The 26,069-nt window shown below is 38.9% G+C and overlaps 1 protein-coding gene across 3 annotated transcripts in view; it reads left to right on the top strand.

Annotated features, from left to right (window-relative positions):
- Window positions 1-4,049: 4,049 nt before the first annotated feature.
- Window positions 4,050-26,069, top strand: part of ppm1aa (protein phosphatase, Mg2+/Mn2+ dependent, 1Aa) — a 34,434-nt gene continuing 12,414 nt past the window's right edge. Inside the window, exons 1-5 of one of the 3 annotated variants that reach the window (XM_038286225.1) lie at window positions 4,050-4,423; window positions 6,363-7,216; window positions 7,305-7,422; window positions 8,953-9,064; window positions 9,145-9,202. In XM_038286225.1, coding sequence (XP_038142153.1) covers window positions 6,380-7,216; window positions 7,305-7,422; window positions 8,953-9,064; window positions 9,145-9,202 — 1,125 coding nt within the window. In that variant the 5' untranslated portion in view covers window positions 4,050-4,423; window positions 6,363-6,379. Of the gene's footprint in view, window positions 4,424-4,584; window positions 4,787-6,362; window positions 7,217-7,304; window positions 7,423-8,952; window positions 9,065-9,144; window positions 9,203-26,069 lie in introns of those variants that run through there. The other 2 variants (XM_038286228.1, XM_038286226.1) reach the window with 2 other exon arrangements.

Below are 26,069 nucleotides of genomic sequence, written 5' to 3'. Positions count from 1 at the left end.
GAGGAGCATCCCAAGTCAAAGAAAAAAGGAGTGATCATACAAATGACATGGGTCTACTGCAAAGTGAATCCATATACCTCATAATGTAGGCACAAGTTGGTTTAGATTTTTATTTTATTTTATTTTTTTAAGAAATGCTGCATAGATTGATCATCTGTGACATTGCTGGGCTGTCAAGGATTCCAAAGTTGCATTAATACCTTCAGCAGTCCATGTAGATTTATAAAACACAGTGGACCATCATCACCATCAAGACACATACTGTAACTTCCAGAGTCCTTACTGACTTTAGGGACTGTGTGAAACTTTACACTAGGCCTCAACTTTCTACATTGTGTGCATAATGATTCCTCCCAAGCTCTGGCAACATTTCCAAATTCATTGCAAAATTGGAACCAACCGAAAAGAGGACTCTACCACTGAAGAGTGATGTGCATTATTGTTGAGGACTGGCTTAGCCAAAGGATGGATGTAATAATAATTACAATAAAATAAATAAATAACAATAATAAAAGCCAATCATTGGCCACCCCTATATATATATATATATATATATATATATATATATATATATATATATATATATATATATATATATATATATATATATATATATATATATATATACACTCACCGGCCACTTTATTAGGTACCCCATGCTAGTAACGGGTTGGACCCCCTTTTGCCTTCAGAACTGCCTCAATTCTTGGTGGCATAGATTCAACAAGGTGCTGGAAGCATTCCTCAGGGAGTTTGGTCCATATTGACATGATGGCATCACACAGTTGCCGCAGATTTGTCGGCTGCACATCCATGATGCGAATCTCCCGTTCCACCACATCCCAAAAATGCTCTATTGGATTGAGATCTGGTGACTGTGGAGGCCATTTGAGTACAGTGAACTCATTGTCATGTTCAAGAAACCAGTCTGAGATGATTCCAGCTTTATGACATAGCGCATTATCCTGCTGAAAGTAGCCATCAGAAGTTGGGTACATTGTGGTCATAAAGGGATGGACATGGTCAGCAACAATACTCAGGTAGGCTGTGGCGTTGCAACGATGCTCAATTGGTACCAAGGGCCCAAAGAGTGCCAAGAAAATATTCCCCACACCATGACACCACCACCACCAGCCTGAACCGTTGATACAAGGCAGGATGGATCCATGCTTTCATGTTGTAGACGCCAAATTCTGACCCTACCATCCGAATGTCGCAGCAGAAATCGAGACTCATCAGACCAGGCAACGTTTTTCCAATCTTCTATTGTCCAATTTCGATGAGCTTGTGCAAATTGTAGCCTCAGTTTCCTGTTCTTAGCTGAAAGGAGTGGCACCCGGTGTGGTCTTCTGCTGCTGTAGCCCATCTGCCTCAAAGTTCAACGTACTGTGCGTTCAGAGATGCTCTTCTGCCCACCTTGGTTGTAACGGGTGGTTATTTGAGTCACTGTTGCCCTTCTATCAGCTTGAACCAGTCTGGCCATTCTCCTCTGACCTCTGGCATCAACAAGGCATTTCCGCCCACAGAACTGCCGCTCACTGGATGTTTTTTCTTTTTCGGACCATTCTCTGTAAACCCTAGAGATGGTTGTGCGTGAATATCCCAGTAGATCAGCAGTTTCTGAAATACTCAGACCAGCCCTTCTGGCACCAACAATCATGCCACGTTCAAAGTCACTCAAATCACCTTTCTTCCCCATACTGATGCTCGGTTTGAACTGCAGGAGATTGTCTTGACCATGTCTACATGCCTAAATGCACTGAGTTGCCGCCAAGTGATTGGCTGCTTAGAAATTAAGTGTTAACGAGCAGTTGGACGGTGTACCTAATAAAGTGGCCGGTGAGTGTATATATATATATATATATATATATATATATATATATATATATATATATATATATATATATATATATATATATATATATATCCAAATATCCAAACGAAATTTCCTTTTGTCTTACCCTTGTGTAAACAAAATGACAAATAAAATCTATCTAAAGTCTAAAAGTCTAAAGATAAAATGATGTGCCTCTGCAAGTCATCTAGGAGTCTTCAGTGAAATCATAGATAGATAACTACTTTAATAATAACATAAAAATTCATTAGATGTTGATATTAGTGAATTTATATCATTTTTTATTTTATTTTTGCAGAGTGATTATTGATAAAGGTAGGTAATAACAATGTGAAATACACTATATTGCCAAAAGTATTTGCTCACCCATCCAAATTATTGGAATCAGGTGTTCCAATCACTTCCATGGCCACAGGTGTATAAATTCAAGCACCTAGGCATGCAGACTGTTTTTACAAACATTTGTGAAAGAATGGGTCGCTCTCAGGAGCTCAGTGAATTCCAGCGTGGAACTGTGATAGGATGCCACCTGTGCAACAAATCCAGTCGTGAAATTTCCTCGCTCCTAAATATTCCACAGTCAACTGTCAGCTGTATTATAAGAAAATGGAAGTGTTTGGGAACGACAGCAACTCAGCCACGAAGTGGTAGGCCACGTAAACTGACGGAGCGGGGTCAGCGGATGCTGACGCGCATAGTGCGAAGAGGTCGCCAACTTTCTGCAGAGTCAATCACTACAGACCTCCAAACTTCATGTAGCTCAAGAACAGTGCGCAGAGAGCTTCATGGAATGGGTTTCCATGGGCGAGCAGCTGCATCCAAGCCATACATCACCAAGTGCAATGCAAAGCGTCGGATGCGGTGGTGTAAAGCACGCCGCCACTGGACTCTAGAGCAGTGGAGACGCGTTCTCTGGAGTGACGAATCGCGCTTCTCCATCTGGCAATCTGATGGACGGGTCTGGGTTTGGCGGTTGCCAGGAGAACGGTACTTGTCTGACTGCATTGTGCCAAGTGTAAAGTTTGGTGGAGGGGGGATTATGGTGTGAGGTTGTTTTTCAGGAGCTGGGCTTGGCCCCTTAGTTCCAGTGAAAGGAACTCTGAATGCTTCAGCATACCAAGACATTTTGGACAATTCCATGCTCCCAACTTTGTGGGAACAGTTTGGAGCTGGCCCCTTCCTCTTCCAACATGACTGTGCACCAGTGCACAAAGCAAGGTCCATAAAGACATGGATGACAGAGTCTGGTGTGGATGAACTTGACTGGCCTGCACAGAGTCCTGACCTCAACCCGATAGAACACCTTTGGGATGAATTAGAGCGGAGACTGAGAGCCAGGCCTTCTCGTCCAACATCAGTGTGCGACCTCACAAATGCGCTTCTGGAAGAATGGTCAAAAATTCCCATAAACACACTCCTAAACCTTGTGGACAGCCTTCCCAGAAGAGTTGAAGCTGTTCTAGCTGCAAAGGGTGGACCGACGTCATATTGAACCCTATGGATTAGGAACGGGATGTCACTTAAGCTCATATGTGAGTCAAGGCAGGTGAGCAAATACTTTTGGCAATATAGTGTATGTTCGCCCCAGAACTCAAACCTGAAAGAATTTTGTTCACTATACCTTTTATTTACACAGCATAGATGTTTAAATATATGCATCTATATAAAGGCTGCAGGAAAGTATAGTTTGTCTTTATTTAGAAAATATGGTTGTTGTGCTTGTTGTAGATTGACCCTGAGGCTCTGGTGCCTTTCGGCCACCCCTCAGTGTACATTGGTTATTGACTGATCACCCCTATTAGGATTTTCTGGCTGCGCCTCTTTACAGTCTTCCTCATTTGGAGCATGACATAATAATTATTTTCCAACGTTTTTTATGTAATTTCTATGAAAATTTCATAAAGTAGCCTTTTTTAGATTGAAATGACTGAAAAAAACAGATTGAACTCCTTGTCATTATTAGGGCTATAATAGGCTTGTAAAACCAACATGCAGTCTAAATATTAACATTATTCTATTTTGAGTTTCACACCATTATTATCATCACACCACCGACACATATTACTGTGACATCTTAATCTTGATTTGATGTTGTGTAACGCTCTATAATGCACATGTGTTGCAGCAGAGCAGTAATGATGATGTCATGTTTTCGAATAGACGCAGTCTGGAACATCCGGGTCTTTTCCCTGTGGCGTATCACAAGCTAACGCTAGCTAGGAAACTGTCAAGCTGTCAAGTGGAGAGGCTGGGGCAGACGGTTCAGCTTCCCTCCCTGGCTTGGCCCGTACACAGATCCTCCCCCTCAGAAACACAAGAGCCGAGCTTATTCTTTTGCTCACCAACTGAGATAATGTAATGTAAAACGGGAGCGCGTAAAGAGGGAGTACAGTTCCAGAGTTTATGCACTAAGTGTTGAGTGACGACAGTTAAGTGCTAGCTGTAGGCTAGTTAGCTTAGCCAGCGCTAACCCTCACATTTCGTCGTTGAACACCTTCTTGTGGTAACTGCGGGCACTTGGTCCCTATTGCACATTGTGTTCCTGTCATCTGATATTTTGGTTGTTTGGTAAGTGAGATCTTCTCTGTGATCGTCACGTAGTGCAGGATATCCCGACAGTTAGCATTTCGTGCTAAATTAGCGTCTCGACGTTAGATTAGCGAGGCCAGCTTCGGCGGCTCTGTTTGCTTCAACGTTACGTTAGCACAACATGGTTGGAAAGGCCTGACGGAGTTAGTTGAGAGGGACAAGGGTCAAGGGCCGCGAACTGACGGAGCTGTCTGTTTATCTGATCCTTGGCTAACCCTTCATCCATCGGCCTAACAGAACCTGATTAAACTGGACTAGTATATGGGAAGCAAATTCATACCAGCGCGAGCGGAACTGTGGGATTTGAACAGGTTATTCGTTACAGTGGTTACCAACAAACTGGTCAGTCAAGTAGCTAACTTTAGCCTTAGGGTTGAAACCATGTATGTTTTAAATGAAGTAGATGAACGCTGGATAAATACTTGATGGAGTGCTTAATGGACGGGTTATTTCCTGCTTTTAAATTGATCTTTTAGCGTGAATACTTTTTCTTTGTGATTTTTAAGATAATCGACAACTGCAGCCATCCTAATAAGTAGACAAACTGTGTTCACATCTCTACTATATTTAGACTGAGCAGGGCCCTGAATTCAACACTTAAGATGCTAATCTGCTGCCACAGAGCGGATTGTTGACGTGTTATTTGCTTTAAATCAAATTATCTATTACCCTAATTATCATTTTTCCTGATAGTGACACTATAATGTTTTTACATGTAAAGTTTTTTTTTATATTGTTTTTAAAGTTTGAACAAGGGATTGTCTTTCCAAGAATGATAACTAATAATAAGCATGTCAACAAAGGTTTCTAGAGTTTTATGTTTAGACAATTGACTGTCTGCTGTCATAACATGCTTGCACAGGAGTGGAGGTTACCTCAAGTCAATGCAATCAACCTGGTTTCCCTAGATAACTTTTCACTAGTTTGCATTACAAACTGATTATGACTGGACTTTAAGACTATGATCGAATTAGAATTAATGTAACTGAATGAATCTGATATCCTCTGCATGATTGGGTAATTATTTATATATTTTTTCAAAATAAATTGGATATGTTTTTTTGGGAAAACACTTAGATTTAATAGGATATATAATGCACTTAATCTAGTAATGTATTGATATAGATTTAGAAAATTGTACCAAGAGTTTAGGCCATGGGTATGTCTATTATTCTGTCTGGAAATTCTCAGAACTTAAATCCAAATAAAAGCCCTTTTTTACACAATAAATGGTACTATCACTAATATATAGATTGCAATCCCAAATTTACTGATAGCAACATGCTTACTGATATTTTCTGTATTTCTTTTAATGGTGATGTGAATCTTCTAGCTTGACCACCCAAAGTTACAAGGTAATAAAATATAGCAATGTTTTTAACAGATTTTTTTTAGGTCAGAAATCAATCTAAAAAGCATTTGCTTGTTTGCTATTTATTTTCAATTCAAAATCATAGGCTAAAACATTTTCTGCTAGCAAGCAGTTGTATCTTACATTATCCAGGCCATATCCTGGCTGCAGTAAGGGTTAGCATTGCTTTAACTGTAGCGTGATGGTTGAGCAACAAAAACATATGGGCCATTGTAAGGATACCAGGTTGCCTAGTTAAAGCCGGGCTTTAGGATAAACTATGTTTTTTTTTTATTTTATGGCTCCTTGGATATTTTCTTTGTTTGATTTTGGATTAGCCAAATGATTAAAAGGTATTGTAAGACATTTGAACAACCAGTCTAGATGTTCTTATGCAGACATGTATTTTATGGTTGTGTTGCTATAGTGCCCATGTTGTCAAGTGTGTGGACACATAAACCACATGTCTGAGAAAGTTTGGGACGATGTTGTAGTTGATGCTTTTCAACAGTTTTATTATACAACCACTAAAAATTCACATAATTTTATACTTAATTTGTTTTTCAGGTTATTAGAGGGACACAATGGGGGCATTTCTGGACAAACCAAAGATGGAAAAATACAATTCCCATGGTGAGGGTAACAACCTGAGGTATGGGCTGAGCAGCATGCAGGGTTGGCGGGTTGAGATGGAAGATGCACACACAGCAGTCATTGGTCTGCCTCATGGTCTCGACCCCTGGTCGTTCTTTGCCGTTTATGATGGGCATGCTGGCTCTCAGGTGGCTAAGTACTGCTGCGAGCACCTCTTGGAACACATCACTAGCAACCCAGACTTCAAGAATGCTATTATGGAGTCCAACAATGTGGACGGTGTGAAGAATGGGATCCGCACAGGATTCTTGGAGATCGATGAACACATGCGAACCATCTCGGAGAAGAAGCATGGTGTAGACCGCAGCGGATCCACTGCAGTAGGGGTAATGATCTCTCCAAGCCATATCTACTTCATCAACTGTGGAGACTCGCGGGGTCTCCTCAGCAGGGGAGGAGCTGTTCACTTCTTTACACAGGATCACAAACCCAGCAACCCCTTGGAGAAGGAAAGGATCCAGAATGCCGGTGGCTCAGTCATGATCCAGCGAGTTAATGGCTCTCTTGCTGTGTCCAGAGCCCTGGGTGACTTTGATTACAAGTGTGTCCATGGAAAAGGCCCAACGGAGCAGCTGGTTTCGCCAGAGCCTGAGGTGTATGCAATAGAAAGAAACGAGGGTCAAGATGAATTTATTATACTTGCCTGTGATGGCATCTGGGATGTCATGGCCAATGAGGAACTCTGTGACTTTGTGAGGTCAAGGCTGGAGGTTACAGATGATCTCGAAAGAGTCAGCAATGAAATTGTTGACACTTGCTTGTACAAGGTATGACGTGTTCACCAAACTTGCACCGACATGTTAATATACTGCTTGGTTTATACTTGATTTACACTGCTTTTTTATCTTTCCACAGGGAAGCCGGGACAATATGAGTGTTGTTTTAATCTGCTTTCCTGGGGCCCCAAAGGTATCTCCAGAAGCTGTGAAACGTGAGGCTGAGCTGGACAAATATCTGGAAGCCAGAGTAGAAGGTACAAAACATTTTTGAAAACTTGAAAGCATTTTCGTCAGACCTACCAGTCTGACTATGACAAGAGAGTTTTAGGAAGCTCTCAAGAGATTTGACCCTAATGTGGAGGAAGATCTGACAGATGTGGACACCAAGACTGTGTGTTTGGGAGGATACAGCTCCATTTACACGCAAAGAGAACATTTAAGTCTAGACTTGACTACATGTTTGGGAAAGTGTCTGTTATATTCATACAAACAAAACTTGCTTTTTTGGAATAGAAATTAGTTTGGAGAATACCAGAAACAAATTAATTGACCTCCACAGTCATCTTTGCTGTATAAAAAGTTTTTTTATATATAGTTGGAGCAGTTTGACTGAAATCTCTGCTCTTCTAATTTGGTGCAAGGCTGCGACTAATAATCATCTTGCTAATTGATCAATCTGTCAATTATTTGTTTTCAATTAATCAATTATTAAACACCAAAGATTTTCCTGCAGACTTTAAACAAGGTTAAACTAAAACTTTTTAAATTAAGAAATTCTGGATAGAGCATAATGGGCTATTATTGGATATTATTTCTCCTAAATGTAAAATGGTATAACAATTGCTCTAAATGGGTTTACTTTGTCAACTAAAAGTATGTTTTAGAGTCTTTATACTCCCATTAACGATTTATAGATTTCCAAATTATTTAGCGACAGTTTCAATAATCAATTAATCATGATTAATCCAAATTATTGTTTCATCCCTAATTCGGTGATAGAGACGAGGCTCTCATCCCGAGTCTGGTGGGTTTATTTTGGCTGCATGGTGTAATGGCATGGTATAATCCCATTGCAAGAGTCCAAGGTAGCTGAAAGATAGTGTGTTTAATTAATGTTAAGCCACATGTTTGAATGCTGCTGCACAAATGGATGGTTGCACACAAACTTCCTTGGATTCTCCTTGCGCTGGGTAGTCTAATAAATATTTACAGTATGTTCACAGTACACAAAAAAAGACAAAGAAAACATGTCTCATAAATGAATAATGTAATGCTGCAGAGTAAAAGTGGTCTCAAAGTCAAATCCCTCATGGTTCAGTATCATGTAACTTAAATGTTTTCATTGCCTCACACAATTGAATGTCTAAGGTGCTTTAATAGCATGAGGATGAGCTCTATGGAGCTCTGCTGATGAATTCAGTCGGGTGTGTTGAAGCCAAGATGTATGTGACGGTTACAGGACACCTGCTCTCAAGGAATGGAATCTAGGGGCATTGGGGAAAACGGAAAGGGCAAATGTCTTGGATGCACCATTGCACCTTTATGATCTGTGATCTATTGATAAGCAATGGGCAAAAACTCACTTCGCTTCAAGGTTTACTGTACACCAAATACTTCTTTGGATGAATTGGTTTTGAGCGTAAAAAACTGCCGTCATAGTCGGACAATTGTTATTTCAGATCTTTTTCTTTCTTTTTTTTTTGAGATAGACATAAGACATTTTCAGTGTTTTAATTTTCTTTCATTGTGTTTTAAAACCAAATTTAAATTTGCTCTGCTAACAGAGATAATCAAAAAGCAGGGAGATGAAGGCGTCCCAGAGTTGGTCCATGTTATGCGGACGTTAGCATCTGAGAGCATTCCAAACCTCCCTCCTGGTGGAGAGTTGGCCAGCAAGTAAGTGATAGCTACTGTTAGTTATTAGCTGAAAATTAGTTACTGTTGTTAAACTATTTCTTTCAATCTTATCCCTTCAGACGAAGTGTTATTGAAGCAGTGTACAACAAACTTAACCCGTACCGAAGCGATGACACCGTAAGTATCCAGCAGTTTATGCTAGTCTTTCTGCTTTATTAAATTATTGCATGGTTGTTGTTGTGTGATCAGCTTATTAGCTGTTTGCCCTCATATCTACAAAGATGCAGTTTTTGTTGTTTTTATTTTACACAGCGAGTCATTAGCTTGGTGATTATGGATTGACGCTGCATCAACAAGATGATCTGCAGTGCCCTAAAAAAGTATTCATAGCCATTCAGCTTTTTCATGTTACAACCACAAACTTTTATGTGTTTTACTGAGATTTTATGTAATAGATCAGCACAGTTATAGTGCATGGATGCGAAGGAGGAAAATATGTTTTCAGCCCCTTTTACTTGGATGACTAAATTAAGATATTTTAGAGCTTTCCCATTTTGTTCTCAGTATTAGTCCTATTTTTTTTTTCTGGTCTCAGAGGGACCTAAGTTGAACTTAAAAATCCAGGAGGAAGAAATAATTCACTGAATACATAATCTCTATGGTTAAACATGGGGATGAGGTAGACTTTTATGTTTAGAACATGGATGGAGCTCAATGTAGTTCAGCAAACCTTATTAGAGACTGCAATATACCTTAGACTGTGATGGAGGTTCTCCTTCCAGCAGGACATTAAGCTTAAACATGCAGCCAGTGATGGAAGGAAATTAGATCAAAGCATCAATGTGTTAAAATGACACTGTCAAATTCTCCAGAACTAAATTTGTTTGTTAGGTGGTTCCAACAAAAGGAAATACTGTACACTGATGCTCTCCGCTCAGTCTAAATGATCTGGAGTTCCTCTGGAAAGAGGCATAAACATTTCGGGCTCTAGATTAATACTGGGATGATAGACCTACTACAAAATAACTTCAGCTGTAGTTGCATTCAAATTAGTTTTTAGAAACCCTTGGAAACCATATCCCCATCCTTCAATTCGAAAGCTACTTTTTGTTGATCTGTTACATAAAATGCCAGGAATGTCCAGGGTTTAATACTTTTCTATGGCACCGTAAATCTCCATCATGATGGAGCTTTAATGAGACACTGTGGAACATGGTGTTTCTCGGCCAGAAATGTAGAAATAAAAAAACTCTCTTTTTGTTTTTGTCCAACTCAGTCTAGTGAAGGAACCCATCTTACCTCTGTATCTAGATCTGTAGCTTCACACCACTGGAGTGAGTGGCATTGTTATGTTTTTAGATGGGTTAATCAATGAAAGTCATGTTTGTTAAATATTTGTCAAACCAGATGTTATGGGTTGCATATTTCCATTGAGTTTATAGCATAACATAAGCTTTCTATAAATATTTGTCTAATATTTTTAAAGGTATTAGTTAAGACCCATATTTAATTTTTTGTGCCCCTGAATGTTTAGTGGATTCCTATCAAATGTCTCATAAAAATCTAACATTCTCTTCAGTTCACTGTTTAAACCTTTGATTTAGTAGTTTTTGATCCCCGAAATAAAACGATTTGTAAAGAAAGGTTTAAAAATGGTTTGACCTTTCCTATTTTCAGATCCGTTACACTATTACAGAAGAGTGTTATTCTTCTAGGCCGACCTTATGATTAATGTTGATGATTATACTGGCCTTCCCCTTCCTAGGCGATCAAAGTCAGATAAATATATTCAGGTTGAGATTAAACAGGAGAGCAGGAAGTCGCATCTGAGAGGTAGAAAGATGTGTTGTGTCCATGTTTCATTTCTCTAAGGCAGCAGCTCTGAATGCTGTTAATGTGCTTGGTTTTTGTCATCTGTCTTAAGCCAATTCTTCCAGGATGTAACACACCAAAAGTACCCCGAGTCTGATATTTAGTCTTTTGACATGTCCTTGGTAATGCAGCTGTGCTTCAGTTTGGTTTATTTAAAATAGCAGAACCCTCAGTCATGTTTAAAGGTGGTGATCTATTCATATAAGCTCCATGTATTCATTGAGATTTTCTTTTTTCCACTCTGTATTGTTAGTCCTTTAGTGGTCAAGTGAAATTTTAACCAGAGGCCTTAACAGTTACTAGATCATTTACTTTTTTTTCTTTCATTATGTTTGGGTTGTTAAGTTCCTTATGTTATTTCTGGTAGCCACAGTAACTGCAACCATAGACATAATGTTGTTAGTTTGAGAGCTTATCTATTGAATTTTGGTACTTCCTGAATTATATAGAAATAAATATTTAGTTTATTTATGTTGCTATATTTTCAAGCTCTTCTAATCTAACATTAGTGCCCCCACATAAGTCCCAATAATTTCCTGAGACCACATTCCCAGGTTGAGCACCAACTGAACCATTTATACATACAAATTGGTCCCATTAACAGGTGAGCGCTTTTATCGCTTAACCCAGCAACAGTGGATTAGTAGTCTGATATACCTGACTAAATGTGAGATTAAATGTGTAATTTAGTAAGGCCCCATAAATGAGACATCAGAAGATTGTTAATGAGAAGAACCCGTTGTTTTTCAAACCATGCCTGTGCCTTTTGGCCAACGCTCTGACCAATGAGTGCGACTGACTGTGTAAGCGCGACAGAAAGCTGGTGAGGGAGTGTAAACAAACAGCCTGTCGGTAAAACGTATCTAAAAATTCAAAACACATCTCTGCGTTGTGATTGGCCCACCAGTTCTAGGGCCTGGGGCATTGATCGAGGCTAGACCACTCCCAGGCAAAAATGATTTTGGCCTCTGGTGGGGGGCTAGTTTACTAGGCTAGTGGAATAGATTAACCTAATATCACCTGCAGGTGGCAGTAATGCAAGGAATATAGCTTTAACTGATCAAGCAAACCTCTAAAGAAGAATTTTTTTGCTGGAAATTAACATCTGCTAAACAGCTGATTAGTTAAAGCAAACAATGGTTTTGGACTGATGGTTCTTAACACTTGTTTGTAGCATTATGATAACTAATGAAGAAAGTGATTTCTGAGCATTTTAGTCAGAGAAGTGACTGCCAAAAAAAAATTAAATGTTGTAGTACAGGAAGATCTAAACGAACACTAGAGCATGACCCTGCAGTGAGTCGTACTTGACTCTCTGCGTGGAAAGTTTTTTTTGTTCCAGGTCCGACTTGTTTCCAGCCATCATTAAAAACCTGCCTGCTTTCTTAGTAAAGCAAGCCTGTTTATCAATGGTCCTATTGTTGGGGAGGTTAACGTGCAACAAGAGGACTGTTGTTAGCTAATGCATCACTACAAACTTTTCGCATTAACACAAAAACCAGTGCCCAGTAATGTAGTGGCTTGGTTTACACTATAACGGCTCTGGTAAAGTAGTGGGTATGACACTGGGTCATGACCTGTTCAATTTAACGGGTCAGTTTTACCAAGTAAATATATTCTGGCTTTATTCACACATAATCCAGAGCCAGTAAATTATTGGGTGAGGTCGTAAGAGTAAAATGAGCAGTGGGACTATGTATTATGACAATATCTCTATAATCAAAATTCATACTGTAAAGAATCACTGGCATTTATTACTGCAATAAAGATCGGCTAATTATTTTAGTACTATGAAATTAGGAAATATGTTCATATATCTTGCGAGAGAAATTGTTTTATGCAGCTTAAAAAGGTTTTAGATAGTGAAGTGGTGGTAAAAACTTTTACGTAATAATAGAAGATGTTGTTTTTCCGGGTGGATCATCAAAATAAGTGGTCCTCCTAATTGTCAATTATTCCGGTGATATGTTTACCTAAGGCCATCCTATGTGCTCATCCCCATTTTCACTTACAGGTGGCGAGTCTGACGTAGGAAATAAAACACGCGTTTAATAGGCATTCCCTCTCGGGAGCGGGTACAGGGTTATGCATATGTTTTTTGTTTTGTTTTTTTGGAGAATGTTCTTTTCAAAAGGTTGCCAAAATCATCCACTATACCTTTAAGGAGCTACAAATAAATTGTTTTAAATCACAAAAACTGTAAATGTCTATTCCGCCGTATTGGTTAGGGTGACCGAACGTCCGTATGTCCCGGAACATATCCGTATTTCACGTCCTGTCCCGGGCGTCCCGGGTTTTTTTTAGAAAGTGAGGAAATGTCCTGATTTCACTGCGCACGACGCTTCGTGTGACGTAATCCCTGAGCCGCGTCAGTGCAGGCAGCCCTGTTCTTAATCAGAGGCTCTGTTCGAAAACCAAGGACGCGGTCTACCTAGACTGGATCCTTCGAAGTCCTTGAAAATAAGGAGGCCGGAAGAGTTTTGGCTATAAATCCGAACAGGTCCACCCTTCGGCGGGTTTTACCGCCGTATGCTCTGTTGCTTAGCAACCGTGAATGTTGACACACAAAGCAGGAAAAGAATGAATACCAAGGTTTTCAAAACTATTTATTTATTTATTTTTAAAAAGTTAAAGTGAACAAAGACTACACTCACAAGAATCCAGAGTGGAATAAAGATTCCAACCACTGGTAGCAGGAACAAATAAAATCAAATGTAATGATAGAAACCTTAGTCAGTTAAATAACCTGAATCCGTGTATCATTCGTTCTTTCTATTTTCAATTGCCAATCAAAAAACAAAAAATAAAAAATTGACTGGTTATTTTGTTTTTTGTTTTTTATCGTTAAACCAAAAACGAAAAAAGGATTGGTTTTTCATATTTCAATTCTAAGCTCAGATCAAGAATACGAAATGGAAAAACGGACAGCAACGCAGAATTTGATTTTAATATTTAATCGGTACAGTTTACATGACCCGGAAGTTTGGTGGAGCGTTAGCTAAAAAAACAATTGGCTTACTCCCACCACGTTCGATCAAACTGCACCAGATAAGGCAGTCGGACCTATCAGCCATGGACAGTTACGTTTTATTTCGAGGATCCAAGCGTGTGACTCTTGAGGAGGACATGACAACGGAGAAAATTTGCAGGATTTTCCAGGTATAACTTTTTTCTTGAAACTTTTCTGTGCACTGTACTTTTAACTAGCAACAACAAACAGCTTCTCGATCAACATAGTGTGTGGTTCTAGCGTCGCCATGGTAGCCACTTCATTACCCCAACTGCTGCGCAAAGAGCTATTTCCGGGTCACGTAAACTGTACCGATTAAATATTAAAAACAAATTCTGCGTTGCTGTCCGTTTTTCCATTTCGTATTCTTGATCTGAGCTTAGAATTGATATATGAAAAACAAATCCTTTTTTCGTTTTTGGTTTAACCATAAAAAACAAATAACAAAATAACCAGTCAATTTTTTATTTTTTGTTATTTGATTGACAATTGAAAATAGAAAGAACGAATGATACACGGATTAACCTGCTGCTGTCATTTTGCACATCTCTGATGTTGCTGCTTTTTTCAAATATCCATTACTGTAAAAATGTCCTTGGCTGCATATTGGTTATTAATTCTCCAGTTTTATATTGTTAAAACACTTTACAGAATTTTATTTTTTATATTTGAACTCTTCCCTATTATGTTATTCTTATACATTTTTCTAAGGTCCACATTTGTTTGACCATTTTCAATAATCTTTCTGCTGCTGTAAATTTGCCCATTGTGGGACAATGAAGGGATTTTCTATTCTATAAAAGGGTTAGAAATATATAAGTAAATCTAAACAATGTATCTACAAAATATATCTGCAAAATCTCTAATATTCAACAACAAAAAACACTTAGTTAAGCATATTGTGCAAAACAACAATAAAAAAATTAAACTCCTATCAGATTTATAGTTCCCACTCTGCAGATCTATTAGAATCTGTCCTTAAATTACAGCCAAACTCATTTACACAGTAACAGATTAAAACCTTTAGATAAACCAAACATTACCGCCACATATCTGACTCAATAACCATTAAAACAACTATTTTCATTCATCTCAGATTGAACTATTCACAGAGTTGTATTATATTAAACTGAACTTCCAATTTTCACCACTGTTCTGCGCCAAGTAACATTTCCTCTGATCACGGAGCAAATCCCGATGATGAGACATTTGTTCTTTCAAGGTATGGACAGCTATAATGTGGTGTTTAAGCTACTACCTCATTGGAGTTTATAAAAAGTAAAAAGTTGGGGTCCTAGCACAGACTGTGTGGTACTTGAATCTAGGGCGGGGCGATATGACCTCAAATCAGTATAACATTAAATTGGACACTTTTACCTCAATAACGAAAGAATGCTCTTGCTCCTCTATCAAAAGTAAAGGCATACGCAAGAAATGCAACTGATCTATTTATAATAAATTTATTTAATAAATCGCATTCCATCCATCCATCTTCTCCCTCGTGGTCCTTGTCAGGGTCGCGGTTGGACCAGTGCCTGTCTCCGGCAGTCTATGTGTTAGAGGCGGGGAAAACCCTGGACAGGGTGGTTGTGCTGTAGGCGGTGGAAGACGTTGGATGTGTTACTTTGGGCAGTCCCGACAGTTTTCAGAGAAACTTTGCATTTCGTGTTCTTTTGCTAAACATCTGTGGCATAATTTTGGTAGCAGCGAGAACAATGTGCATCATTTAAACTCGCACACCTCACTCAAAACCGGGCTGCTGCGTGTTCAACTCTCACAACGAGCTCCTTCTTCTCTGCGCGCTCAGCTTAATCTCTTCTCTAGCTTGGATCCACAAGATTAACTGATGAAATTTTGTTTACAGCTGTGTTAGACGCTTCTTCACTGGGCTCATCCACCATTCTCGCCTCTGACTGGATCAGTTGAGTGATGTGATTACAAACCTGATTCAGTGTCTTAAAGGGGAAGGAAATACCAGCCACAGGCAAAACAGCCAAATTACGCTTATTTCTTTTACTGACATGGGAAAATTGTCGCCGTTATCGTAGTGAATGACAGTAACGGTATATATTCAGTTTACCATCCAGGCCTATTTGATGATATTTTATAGCATGTGAAAGATTTGCTGCTTAGGTGACATGCGTAGATAAAAAGAAATTGATTGGGTCAGGTTATTTATATTTATTTTTGGGTTATATCTTTTTGCACGGCTAAGGGATCTAGCTTTTTCTCTCAGGACACTGGAGTATAAAAATGTTCAATATATATTGTAGCTTTGAATCCACCAAAAAAAATTAAGGAATTTAAACATGTTTTTCATTGATAAATGAAACCAAATATCTAGAACCTTTCTCTAATGTTTATTAAGCTCGAAAAAGTCAGTCAAGTTACCGGCTGCTGATTGATGCTTATGGACCAAAAAAGTGGGTAATGCTTTGCTGTGTTAAAAATAACAATGAAAAAAAACAACTTTATAATCAGTTGGCCTTTGAAAATCAGAACTGAACAATGAACACTGCATGAAAAGTGAGATTTTCGTCCCCGTAAACTCCCGCAGATCTGCCTGATTTTCGTCAGTTTCCGACAATTTGCAACCCGTGCTTGTCCGCGTTTGTCGTGCCACAAATTGTCGGAAACGTACCGTGACGTATGTGGAGAGCGATCAGCTGTACTAATGGCCCTAATTAGCATATGAATACAGCAAACCCGCGCGGCTGGCCAAGTTTGGCTTGAATAACCTTCTCAGTATTGGCTGAAACCACTATTCTCAAACAAGTAAAATCGCTCCTGATTGGCAGCAAAACCACACGTGGCCACGCCAGGCTTTAATTTTCTTACTGAGTATTGGACGGAACCACTTCTTTTTAAACAAGTAAAGTCGCTCGTGATTGGTTGGCATATATATATATATTTACATATAAATTTACATATATATATATTTATTCATATATATATATATTTATTCATTCATATATTTATTCATTCATATATTTATTCATTCATATGGTGTGTATTTATGTTATCCTACACTACTACACAATTATTATGCTACCATCAAGGACATGAATGAATTTATACAGGAAATGAAGATTTGCCAGGAAGCTGTTTATGCAAAGAAAGAGCTTTATTGAAACACAACTATATACAACGCGTATCCAAACACATGCGTTTCTAAAAATTAAAACTCCGTGAACGGTCCGTTTGCTTCCTCGGGGTTGGAGGTAACTGGCAGCATTCCCTCCGAGGCAGGTCCGATGTGCAGACGCCTAGTGTGCGTGGCCCTGTACTTCGGCATCGCTTCTAACCGGGACTGCAGCTTAACACAGAGTTCAGTGAGATCCGGCCTACGAAATGGCGGCGACCGTACAATCCATCCAGAGACACCGCCGAGGAAGGCGGACTTCCAGAGTTCCACTTCCTCATCTGCTAGCACACTCTGCCTCGCTTTCAGCAGCTGAAAAAAAAAACAATGAATCAGCGCACTGCGTATGGACACAACACATCTATTAATGCACCTGAAAAATAGTCACCAAATAAAGTCTTACCCTCTTTCTTCTGGCCCGACTCCGAGCAGATAGCCTCCGCACGCAGCGTGTGGCTGGCTGCGTATATCTGAAGCTCCTGCGTACCGTCTGAAAATACGTCTTACAGGCAGCTGGAAAACAATTAAATGAGAGTGGTATAAATAAAAAATCAAACGCAAGTCACAGTAACAAGGAAGGAGAAAACATTAAAACAAGTCACTTACACACAATGTCGTCTTTGTCAACATCGTGCAAATCTGGACTTGCCGAGATGGGAGGTCTGTGAAAACAAAATGTAAAAGCTATGATCGATATCCATCCGTATCCATTGCCTTTTACCGCAGAATGAAAGCATATTCTTTAAATCTTACCCTTGCTCCGGTTCATAGCGCCTGCAATTAGTCTCCGAGTTGTGAAGACGGCGTACTGCTTCCTGTAAATCACAAAAAATACACTTTAATAAAGCTTGTTCTAGCAAGGCTACTATTAGCCGCTATTAGCCGGTAGCTTAGGCTAGGCTGCTTTTAGCTTAGCAGGCAGTAATCGAACATATATTTACCGCTAGCATCTCTTCTTTGAGTTCGTCTTGTTCGATGCAGAGTCGCCATCGCGTCCAAGAGGAGTTTTACCCCGAAATCCAGAAGCTCCAGACCGCTGCACAAAGCAAAGCATACATCCTCCACTGTGGCTGCACACCGCCGTTCTGAGTTTCTTGGAGATCGTAGGGAGCATGCGCGAGATGAACCAGGGTGTCCGCGGATCAATAAAAATAATTTAAAAATCATTCTTTTTTTTTTTTTTTTATCAAGGCCTTAATTGGCACTAAAATTATTTAAATATGTTTATCGAAGTATTTATAATTCTTTAATAAAAAATGCTTATAAAAACAATTTCGTCAGATATATTATATCGCTCCAGGCGGAGAAAAAGCTAGAGGATATATATATACGTATATATGTGTGTGTGTGTGTGTGTTTACATACATACAGGAGTCATGGAACTCTGCTTGCAGCTCCTTCATATTTCATGTACACTAATAACTTGTGTACATGGTTCTTGATGATGGCATTAAAATCATTTCAAATAGCATTAAAATAGCATTAAATTAGAGTCACTCATTCCTGTATGAACCCTGTGAGTGCTTAATTTAATATGACATATTAAAAAAATCCCACCATCATCCAGCATATGTTCAGTTTCTGCCCAAATATATATGTAGATTTTTGTAACGGGGATAAGGATAATTCAAAACTGCTTTTTTTTTAATGAACTTGTTCACTACTTCCAAACTCAGCATCTCTTTTCATTCCTGTAATAAGAAGTTTCTTTTGAATGGATTTGATTAAAGTTTAAGTCCCTCGGTATAAAATAAATATTTTGATGGAGATGAGAAATCTGCTTCCTCGTTGGTGAATAACCAATAGTTTGGATCCAATCATTTAAATAAACGGTGTTAGTTTTTTTATATATATATATATATATATATTAGGGCTGCAACTAACGATTATTTTAAAAATCGATGAATCGGACGATTATTTTTTCGATTAATCGATGAATCGGACAAAAAATATTTTTTATATTAACCTCTTTATTCCAAAATAAACATTTTAGACAGAACAAACAAGCACACAAGTACAGGTTGCTCATTAACTGTACTGGTGCAATATGAAAAATAAATGTTTGTGTTAAAACTACGCAAACTTACATGAGAAATGTAGCTGTACATCCACAAAATATAGGGTACTTTGTTTCATAAAGCGCAAAAAAAGACATTTTTGTTTTTAAAAGCCTCTAAGGGGTTCAAACAATAGGCCCCCCCCATTTCAACAAATGAGTTTTTTTTAGACTAGAAGAGTTCTGCCTTTTAAGACAGGAAAGTACAGCAGTTAAAGTTGCTACTTGAGAAAATACTGAACCATAGAGATAAAAATAGCCCTGTGATTCAAATTATAAATTGTATTTGGAATAAAAATGAGAGAACTAGGGGTGCTAAAAAACACATCCTCCAAAGACAGATATTTACATGGGAATGTGGCATATAATTAATTGACATATTACTGATCTTGCTGGATTTTATTCTGCTTTACTTCTATAAATTGCAGGATCATCTTTACTTTATCTTTGCCAGAAGATTTAAACTTTAAAAGTCTTGCCCTCATAATTTGCAAGTTAATTTATTTATAAAGTAAATATAAACGCTGCTTAAGCTAATTCAAATGAAATTAAAAGTAAAATAAGTAGCCAACCTTATCACTGTCTGTAACCTACTAACACGGTAAGGAAAGCATCAGATGAGCTACCTGAGAAACTAACGTTACGTTTCCCCACTTTAAAACCAAACAAACATGGTGGTTCCGTGCCATGTTAATTTCTTTTGAAAAAAGTTGCATGTTATCACTTTTTTCGCTTTACAAAGCGCAGGCTATTTTAATTATTGTGATCAATTTGCGCCGTCAATCCCGGTGCATGCGCGCTTCATTTGCAGTCTGGACGCTGAGGCTCTGACTGAGAGGGACTCCTGCGGGAAAACGCGGTTGGGGTGGGGGAGGCGCCCCACGGCAGAGTAGGAACATGCATGCTTTCACGTAAGAGTCTCCAAAAGCCGCCAGTGACACCGAAAAAAGTCGCCAGATTTGTCGCTAGTCGCTTTTTTGAAAAATAGTCGCTGGAGGGGTCTGAAAAGTCGCGGAGTTGGCAACACTGCACCTGCGGCGCTGACTCGCTCTGCCGTATTTTTTTTTCTTCCTCTTTCAGTCAAGAGGCAGTGATGACGGCGCGGCGGATGACGCAATAATCGCGCGACACAACTAATCGATGATGAAATTCGTTGCCAACGCTTTTAAAATTCGATTTTTATCGATTTTATCGATTCGTTGTTGCAGCCCTAATATATATATATATATATATATATATATAAGAATTGTGCTATAATTTCTAGTCACCGATCTGTTGCTGCTATATTTTAATTTGACGAACCGGAATTTGTCGATGTTCTTTTTCCTGTTTGGTGCGATTGCAATTGCGGATCTTGACCTGGCCGGACCTTATGACCACAGTGTACCAATCTTCTCATGGCTACTTCCAACAGGATAATGCGCCATGTTATAAAGTAAATCATCTCAGACTAATTTCTTGAAACTTTTCCACTTAAGTAATTGTGAATTGAGCATATTGACAGACAACATTTTATTTTTTATCTTAAATGCAAATTTTTTTTTTATAATTACTGCTCTAAATGTATTGCTCTGTCAGCTAAAGATCTGTTTTGGTCTCTATACTTTAATTAAATAAATCAATTCAAGCTAAAATGGAAGAGGCTATACTAAGCCTGATCTCTTTGTATCAGAGAATTTCTTACTCAGAAAGATGTCACTTGGGGTAAAACCCCCCCTGCAACCCTGGTTTGCATTTGTATAGCTCACAGCATGTTCATTTACATGTTAAAGCCTCCCCTAGAATTCCATGGGGGGGAGGCATGGGGGGAACACTGCCTAAGAGAGTCCACGTCAATTTCTGACAATTTACGGGAGTTTTCGGCGAAGCCTGCAAATTGTCGTAAACTGCCGCTAACCTGAAGTTCCACGACAATCTACAGTGCCGCATATTGATGAAAATCCCACTTTTCATGCAGTGGAAGAAAATCAACTCTGTTGCACATAGGTGGAAAAAATGACCAATTTAGGGGGGATTATTTACTGCATGGTTGGATTAAAGCCAAGATAAAACATTTTTAATTTCCTGTCCAAACATGGTGGGATCTTATGCTTTTATAACCAATAATTTGCTTTGTTAACAAATTCATTTTCTAATAACTACTTGGAATTGGACACAAGTTTGGTTGAGGTATTCATCTCTAAACATAATATATTTTTAAATTGTGCCTTGATCCAAATGCAAAACAAACCCAAAACTTTTCTGTTCTTATTGATGCAGCAATTTTCTGCTGGAGTCCTTACCTGTACATGTATGATAGAAAGTAGTTAAAGTTGTGTCAACACCTTGTGGTGCTCTGAGATTTGCTGTGATTAAATAGCTGATCACAAGTAACAGCTGAGGAGGGGAAAATTGGCTAGACATAAACTCAGGATAAGTGATTGGTGCAACTCTCGGTGAAAGTGAGTTAAATCGTAAAATTGAGTTAAGAATTTGAGGAAAATAATTTAAACCTGATCTATTATTGGCTAGATTTTGATCCATTCTCTCATCTTCTACTAATAAGTAATTTCTCTGATATTTTCTTGGATTTCTCTTGGTTCCTAAAGTAAATGAAATCAGAGTACTCTTATCAATCCTACTGGAAAGCAACAGTATTGTTTTTGCACTTGTTTTGTTATCAGATTTTTCGTGAGATCTTTTTTCTTTTTTAGTTCCTATCTTCTGGGTTACTCTTTTGTCTGAATCCTGTTCCATCTGTCTAACCTGCTAATCTTGTCTGGTTCCTTTGTTTAAATAGGTAACCTTCTTTCTGTGTTCCTTGCGGGGAACTCTTTCTTAGCAACCCTGCTCTTTGTTGTTTAACTTACCCCACCACCTTGCTTTCCTAGTTAAACCCATAGTTTGTTCTAATTGTTTAAACATCCATGATTTCTCTCCATTCTGTTTTGTCTTCGCTTGAAATTCTCAGCTATTTCAGAAATCTTTTCTGCTACACATAAAAATGAGTCAGAATATAGATGAGTTCAGAAGCAGTAGTGTTATATGATCGATGATAAAGATTATGTCTGACGTGATTAGTATTGAGTTGAGAGCCCAGTCCACTGTCTGCTGTTGTAATTTAGACAGACTTTTATACTTGCATAGAGTTTTACCATTTTGAAGCGCGTCTTCTCTAAGGAGGGAAGTGAATTATTGAAGTATATAAAACTTGTTTGAAAAAAAAAAAACACCCTGCATAGGATCAACTCAGCTGCAATTTACTACATCAGGGCCGTCACTAGGTTTGAGAGACATGGGTGGCTTAGCCCCTAGGTAAGATATTGCGCGCGCTTAGCGCGCGCCGAAATTTTTTCAGTGCACTTTCTAAGGCGCTGTCTATAAATTCATTATTTTAAGAGCAACATACCTGGGAAACACTTCCCTCACTAATGCTACTTCACCAACTAAACTACACCAGTTAAAATGTGCTAAATTACAAAGAGTAAATGGTAGGTGCCATGCATTACTGCATAAATGGAAGAAGGCAAGTGGTTCGCCACTCATCATAATGGAAACCTTCTACAGAAGACAGTTGTCTAACCAACAGACTCCCAACATCTTCATAAACCCTTAACCTGGCCATTCATCTTTCCCCATCTCCCCTGCACCCACAACCTGTCAGGAACCCCTGTCTGCTTTGCAATAACCCTGTTTCTGTGTGTGTGCTTGGTGTGTGTGTGTGACCTGGACTTTGGCATGTCTTTCTCTACACCTGGCACAGAGAGAAACACATATATGTGAGGAACTTAACAATAAATGCAGCATTATCTTTGATAGATTTCTGCTTAATCTAAAGTTTAACCACAAAATACAAGTTGCATAAATGGACAGTAGGAAATAGGCAATAGCATCATTGCAAAGAAGGATATCCTTGAGACTTTTTCACATCAGTCTGACAAAGTTTTAATGCAAATAAAGGAAGTATTTTTAAGTACAATGTATTAATGAAAACACAAAATCAACAGTATATGAAACGTACAACTTAGAACTATAGTCAACCCAAGGAAGCACTACCATATCACACAGTGTCGCCCTATCAGACTGGTGGCACATACAGGTGCTGGTCATAAAATTAGAATATCATGAAAAAGTAGATTGATTTCAGTAATTCCATTTAAAAAGTGAAACTTGTATATTATATTCATACATTACATACAAACTCATATATTTCAGATGTTTATTTTGTTTAATTTTGATGATTACAAATGATAACAAATGAAAATCTCAAATTCATCATATCAGAAAATTAGAATATTGTGAAAAGGTTCAAAATTGATGGCCCCTGGTGCCACACTCTAATCAGCTAATTAACTCAAACCACCTGCAAAAGCCTTTAAATGGTCTTTCAGTCTAGTTCTATAGGCTACACAATCATGGGGAAGACTGCTGACTTGACAGTTGTCCAAAAGACGACCATCGACACCTTGCACAAGGAGGGCAAGACACAAAAGGTCATCGCTAAAGAGGCTGGCTGTTCACAGAGCTCAGTGTCCAAGCACATTAATAGAGAGGCGAAGGGAAGGAAAAGATGTGGTCGAAAAAAGTGTACAAGCAAGAGAGATAACCGCACCCTGGAGAGGATTGTGAAACAAAACCCATTCAAAAATGTGGGGGAGATTCACAAAGAGTGGACTGCAGCTGGAGTGAGTGCTTCAAGAACCACCACACACAGACGTATGAAAGACATGGGTTTCTGCTGTCGCATTCCTTGTGTCAAGCCACTCTTGAACCACAGACAGCGTCAGAATCGTCTTGCCTGGGCTAAAGAGAAATAGGACTGGACTGCTGGTGAGTGGTCCAAAGTCATGTTCTCTGATGAAAGTAAATTTTGCATTCCTTTGGAAATCAAGGTCCCAGAGTCTGGAGGAAAAGAAGAGAGGCACTTCATCCACGTTGCTTGAAGTCCAGTGTAAAGTTTCCACAGTCAGTGATGGTTTGGGGTGCCATGTCATCTGCTGGTGTTGGTCCATTGTGTTTTCTGAGGTCCAGGGTCAACGCAGCCACATACCAGGAAGTTTTAGAGCACTTCATGCTTCCTGCAGCTGACCAACTTTTTGGAGATGCAGATTTCATTTTCCAACAGGACTTGGCACCTGCACACAGTGCCAAAGCTACCAGTACCTGGTTGAAGGACCATGGTATCCCTGTTCTTAATTGGCCAGCAAACTCTCCTGACCTTAACCCCATAGAAAATCTATGGGGTATTGTGAAGAAGAAGATGCAATACACCAGACCCAACAATTCAGAAGAGCTAAAAGCCACTATTAGAGCAACCTGGGCTATCATAACACCTGAGCAGTGCCACAGACTGATCGACTCCATGCCACGCCGCATTGCTGCAGTAATACAGGCCAAAGGAGGCCCAACTAAATACTGAGTGCTGTACATGCTCATACTTTTCATGTTCATACTTTTCAGTTGGCCAACATTTCTATAAATCCTTTGTTTTTATTGGTCTTCAGTAATATTCTAATTTTCTGATATGATGAATTTGAGATTTTCATTTGTTGTCATTTGTAATCATCAAAATTAAACAAAATAAACATCTGAAATATATGAGTTTGTATGTAATGTATGAATATAATATACAAGTTTCACTTTTTAAATGGAATTACTGAAATCAATCTACTTTTTCATGATATTCTAATTTTATGACCAGCACCTGTAGATATGGGAGAATTATCCTGCCATAATGCAAGAGCACATAACTTCAATTAGAGAAAATAATTTCATCTTCTTGCACTCAAAACTTATAATGCTCACACTCAAAACATGCGCTCTCTCTCAAATATTTTCTCTTCTCTCAAAAATCTTTGTTTCTTCTCTCAGATTTAAACAGATATTTTCTATATTATCACAGATATTTTTTCCTCTCGCTTGCCTCCATCTCCGCTCTGCACGGGTCTCAGTTACGCTCTGCTTGCGGATTTGTTTTGCTCTCTCTCAGACTGCAGTTGGATCGTTGCCTAGCAACCTTTCCAGCCAATAGAACGACAGCCTCGGAAAAGGTGCGCTTGTTTAACCCTACGGAGTGTGCCTGTGCTACTACGCCACTTATAAAGCGTCAGCTGAAACTGCTATTTACAGTAGTTTTGTGGCTGATTGTTGTTTAGAAATAGAAAACCTGGTTTCATTTCTTAGTTTTGCCCTGGATTTTGTAGCGTTTGTGGACGCTACGTCGCTACTTGATCAAAACAATAACGTCGCTACAGGAAAGTTACTTGATAAATAAAGCAGCGACGCTACGGTCAAGCTACTTGAAAATGTAGTTAAACTAATAGCTTCGCTACATGTAGCGGCGCTACTGCCCATCACTGCTCCTGTGACAAAACTATTATAATGATGCTAGTAGGCTACAACAACATCGTGTTTTCCCACACCACTGACTTTGTTCACCATGGTAACGTAATTCCTACTGAATCAGACAAGCTATTAGGCCTATATTGTCTCTTTCCTCACTCCAGGTAAAGTGAAGAAAATGTAAACCGCTGACATCAAATGGCAAACTCACCGTATGTATCTGCACGCAACCATAACTTTCCTAATCAAGCTCGATGACTGTGTGGAGATTCAAAGGGCGCGCTGTTGCTGCACTGCACAGCTGCTATGGTCCAGTTGATGGCCGTGTACCACGTGACGTGACGCTGGACGCGGAGCCAATGAAGGAAATGAATATCCTAACGATATTAATAATTGTATAAATAATTGTGTTTGTAAATAAACTAACAGGAACTTATCTTCAGATTAACTTGCCTTCTTGGTGGCTCGTTTTCAGTGCTTTACTGCAATTGTTTGGGGTTATATGGAAAAAAAATCAATAAATAAAAAAATAACAATAAAAATCGCAAAATAATTATGGGGTGGCTAATACCAACGAAGGGATGACTTCAGCCACCCTAAAATAGGTCTAGCCACGTCCCTGTACTACATGGTAGAAAAAACC

This window comes from Cyprinodon tularosa, unplaced genomic scaffold, assembly GCF_016077235.1.
Source record: "Cyprinodon tularosa strain WSP-4 unplaced genomic scaffold, ASM1607723v1 ctg222, whole genome shotgun sequence".
Taxonomy (NCBI): domain Eukaryota; kingdom Metazoa; phylum Chordata; class Actinopteri; order Cyprinodontiformes; family Cyprinodontidae; genus Cyprinodon; species Cyprinodon tularosa.
The sequence above is the reverse complement of the archived record's forward strand: the minus strand, read 5'-3'. Positions and strand labels throughout refer to the sequence as shown.